The sequence below is a fragment of the Camelina sativa genome, chromosome 2 (assembly GCF_000633955.1).
Source record: "Camelina sativa cultivar DH55 chromosome 2, Cs, whole genome shotgun sequence".
Lineage (NCBI taxonomy): Eukaryota > Viridiplantae > Streptophyta > Magnoliopsida > Brassicales > Brassicaceae > Camelina > Camelina sativa.
Window position 1 is genome coordinate 13,715,455 of NC_025686.1, and position 3,462 is coordinate 13,718,916.

At 40.3% G+C, this 3,462-nt stretch overlaps 1 protein-coding gene across 1 annotated transcript; it reads left to right on the forward strand.

The window, feature by feature from the left end:
* On the forward strand, nucleotides 7-3,005 carry LOC104724092 (xylulose kinase). The gene is made up of 11 exons (XM_010442542.2): nucleotides 7-110; nucleotides 229-886; nucleotides 962-1,050; nucleotides 1,215-1,279; nucleotides 1,453-1,508; nucleotides 1,608-1,728; nucleotides 1,820-1,894; nucleotides 1,982-2,035; nucleotides 2,125-2,219; nucleotides 2,324-2,498; nucleotides 2,591-3,005. The coding sequence occupies exons 1-11, from the start codon at nucleotides 52-54 to the stop codon at nucleotides 2,821-2,823; spliced, it is 1,680 nt and encodes a 559-aa protein (XP_010440844.1). The 5' UTR covers nucleotides 7-51; the 3' UTR covers nucleotides 2,824-3,005.

Sequence of the window (3,462 nt, forward strand, 5' to 3'; positions counted from 1 at the left end):
TTCAATCGTTTTAATCGTTCCCCTACAATCTTTGGATCAAATCAATCAACAATGGCGGATCTCTCTCTTCCTCCCGATTCCTTCTTCCTCGGCTTCGACAGCTCTACCCAGTACGTCCCCCCCTTCCTTCTATTCCTCCTACGTTGTTGTTATCTCTCTCCGATTTGATCATTTTGAAATTCATTAATTTGATCGATCTGAATCGTGGATTCCTTAATGAATTGAAAGGTCTTTGAAAGCAACTGTGTTGGACTCTGACCTAAACATAATCAAAACCGAACTCGTTCATTTCGATTCTGATCTTCCCCATTATAAAACCAAAGACGGGGTTTACAGAGACACTACCGTCAACGGTAGAATCGTCTCCCCAACTCTCATGTGGGTGGAGGCACTTGATCTCATCCTCCAGAAGCTCTCCTCTGATTCCAATTTCGATTTCGGTAAGGTCATTGCTGTTTCCGGTAGCGGGCAGCAACACGGTAGTGTGTATTGGTCTAAAGGTAGTTCTGAGGTATTGAGATCTTTGGATTCAAAGAGATCTTTGAAAGAACAGCTCGAAAACGTTTTTTCGGTTAAGGAATCGCCTATATGGATGGATAGTAGTACTACGATGCAGTGTAAAGAGATTGAGAATGCTGTGGGTGGAGCTATGGAACTGTCTCAGATCACGGGGTCTCGTGCTTATGAGCGGTTCACTGGTCCGCAGATACGGAAGATTTTTATGACTCAGGGGGATACTTATAAGAGCACGGAGCGGATTTCGCTTGTTAGCTCTTTTATGGCGTCTTTGTTGATTGGAGATTATGCTTCCATTGATGAAACTGATGCAGCTGGGATGAATTTGATGGATGTAAAGAAACGATGTTGGTCTAAATCTGCTTTAGAGGTTTGTTGTGATCGGAGTTTTGAGGCGGCTATATATAGTTAGGACCCCAAATAATGGATGTTTCCTAATTTGCAGGCTACGGCTACAGGTTTGGAGGAAAAACTTGGGAAGTTAGCACCAGCTTATGCTACTGCTGGTTCCATTTCTCAGTATTTTGTTGAGAGGTTAGTATTGGTTGTGATCAGGATTCTTATGTCTTAACCGGATTTGTAGACTTACTAAAAAGATGATAATACTCGGATGTTGTTTCTGTATGCATTTAAACAAAACTTTAAGATTCTTGCAGTTTTACATGTTTGATTCAGAGACTCTTTTGGTGTTGTTGCAGGTTCGGTTTTGCAAAGAACTGTGTGGTTGTGCAGTGGTCAGGAGATAATCCTAATAGCTTGGCAGGTACATATTAAGAACAGAAGCTTGGGGTCACACTTTATATATTTTGCTTTTGAGTAGCAACTGCAACAATTATGACGAAATGGAAGTTTATCTTGCGATTTAATTCTGTTTGTGTTCGTATATGAAATACAAGGTGCCGATGAGGTTATACAATGTTCTGAAATGTTCTGCAGGTTTAACTCTTAGTACTCCTGGAGATCTGGCGATCAGTCTTGGGACCAGTGACACGGCATGTCTCTTGATTTTTGTCTAATTTGATATTTAGGTATCTCATAAACGGACTAGTATTCTTACCATTTCACATGTCAAACATTGTAAACTCTTACAGGTATTTGGGATTAGCAAAGAACATCAACCCAGTCTTGAGGGCCATGTGTTCCCTAATCCTGTGGACCCTGAGAGTTATATGGTAATGTTGGTTTACAAGAATGCTTCTCTCACCCGGGAAGGTAGTCATTACTGCAAACTCCAACTCTTATCTGTTCTTATACTTTGTTTGATCCTCTGAGACAACTAAGAATATGTGACTCTCCGTTTCAGAAATTCGTGACCGTTGTGCTGAGGGATCTTGGGATGTTTTTAACAAGTATTTGCAGCAAACACAGCCACTAAACAGTAAGTTGCTATTTCATAATCCTTCAGGTGTCCGTCTATATTATATTCAAGTTCTTTGTTTTCTAAATACACTACTGGATCCATTAGATGGAAAACTCGGCTTCTACTACACTGAAAATGAAATTCTCCCACCACTCCCCGGTATGTTGTTGAGTTATTCTCCTTTCCATGCCATTGCTCTTGGCAAAAAGCTATAAGCTTCCTTGACTACTGTTTTTATCAATGCTTAGTTGGCTCCCATCGTTACATTCTTGAGAACTTCTCTGGTGAGTCTCTTAATGGTGTGAAAGAACGAGAGGTCGATGAGTTCGACCCTCCCACAGAGGTAAGCAAGTGCACACACACAAACACACTCTCATACACTGTTGTTCTATGCAGTCACCTACTTGCAAAGTTTGTGATTCATCTCAATGTATTGTTTCCTGTCAGGTAAGGGCATTGATCGAAGGTCAGTTTCTTTCAAAACGGGCTCATACTGAGAGATTTGGTATGCCTTCCCCTCCGATCCGAATAATAGCGACAGGAGGTGCATCCGCTAATGAGAACATCTTGAGTTGGATCTCAGCAATCTTCGGATGTGATGTATATACTGTCCAAAGACCTGGTAACACTTGTAACATAAAAAGTTGCAGCTCCCTTATTTACCTGCATGATCTCCAGAGGATTAAACAAAGTGTCTGTTTTTGTGTGCAATAGATTCAGCATCACTAGGAGCTGCACTGAGAGCTGCTCATGGCTGGCTCTGCAACAAAAAAGGAAGCTTTGTGCCAATCTCAAATCTCTACGAAGGGAAACTGGAGAAGACATCTCTCAACTGCAAGCTCAAGGTAAAAGCAGGAGACGCAAACGTGGCTTCCACCTACGGTCTGTTGATGACTAAGAGGATGGAAATAGAGAATAAGCTTGTGGAGAAGTTAGGCCACTTCTGAGAAAAAAAAACTCCCCAGTAGTACTCTGCTTATAGAAGAGTTGGAATAAATAATTGGATCTTACTAAAACAAAAACAGGTTTGCTTGTTACTCGGAATAAATGGATTGAAAGCTCAATACTCGTATAAGATCTCTGAGAAACTTATGATTCGTAATCAGAGATAACAGTGTATAGAATGAGAGATAGAGATGCGCACACAAACAAAATCAGAGGAGGCCATAATTGTATATGAATAATGAATCTCATGTAAGTCTTCACGAGGGAGACAAAAATTGAACATAAAGACGACAAAAAATGATTTCATATTTCACTTAAATCTTCTTCCCCATTCGAAAATGTCACCAGGGAAAAAAAACACAAAACACAAAACCCAGATAAGAGCTTTTAAACTTGTGTTTGGTTTTAAAAGATTGTTATCAAAATCAATTCATAGGAATATATGATAATATAGAAAAATAGTTTATAGTATTTTGCCTGGCTCCAACCTGTCTGCCTTTTCCCCCCAATCTCAATCTCTCTCCCTGTCTCTGTCTTGTCTCTATCTCAGTCTCAGACTCTCAGTCACTGTTCGCATACATCAATGTTGTCGGAAGTATTATACAGAGAGAAAGTGGCGTCTTATCTTTACTTATTCCAGC

What these genes read in the sequence shown, in the direction of transcription:
- LOC104724092 (XM_010442542.2), top strand. Translation starts at nt 52, where the DNA reads ATGGCGGATCTCTCTCTTCCTCCCGATTCCTTCTTCCTCGGCTTCGAC. An exon ending in GTCTTGGGACCAGTGACACG is followed by an intron (nt 1,509 to 1,607) that starts GCATGTCTCTTG and finishes AAACTCTTACAG; the next exon opens with GTATTTGGGATTAGCAAAGA. An exon ending in GCAAACACAGCCACTAAACA is followed by an intron (nt 1,895 to 1,981) that starts GTAAGTTGCTAT and finishes TGGATCCATTAG; the next exon opens with ATGGAAAACTCGGCTTCTAC.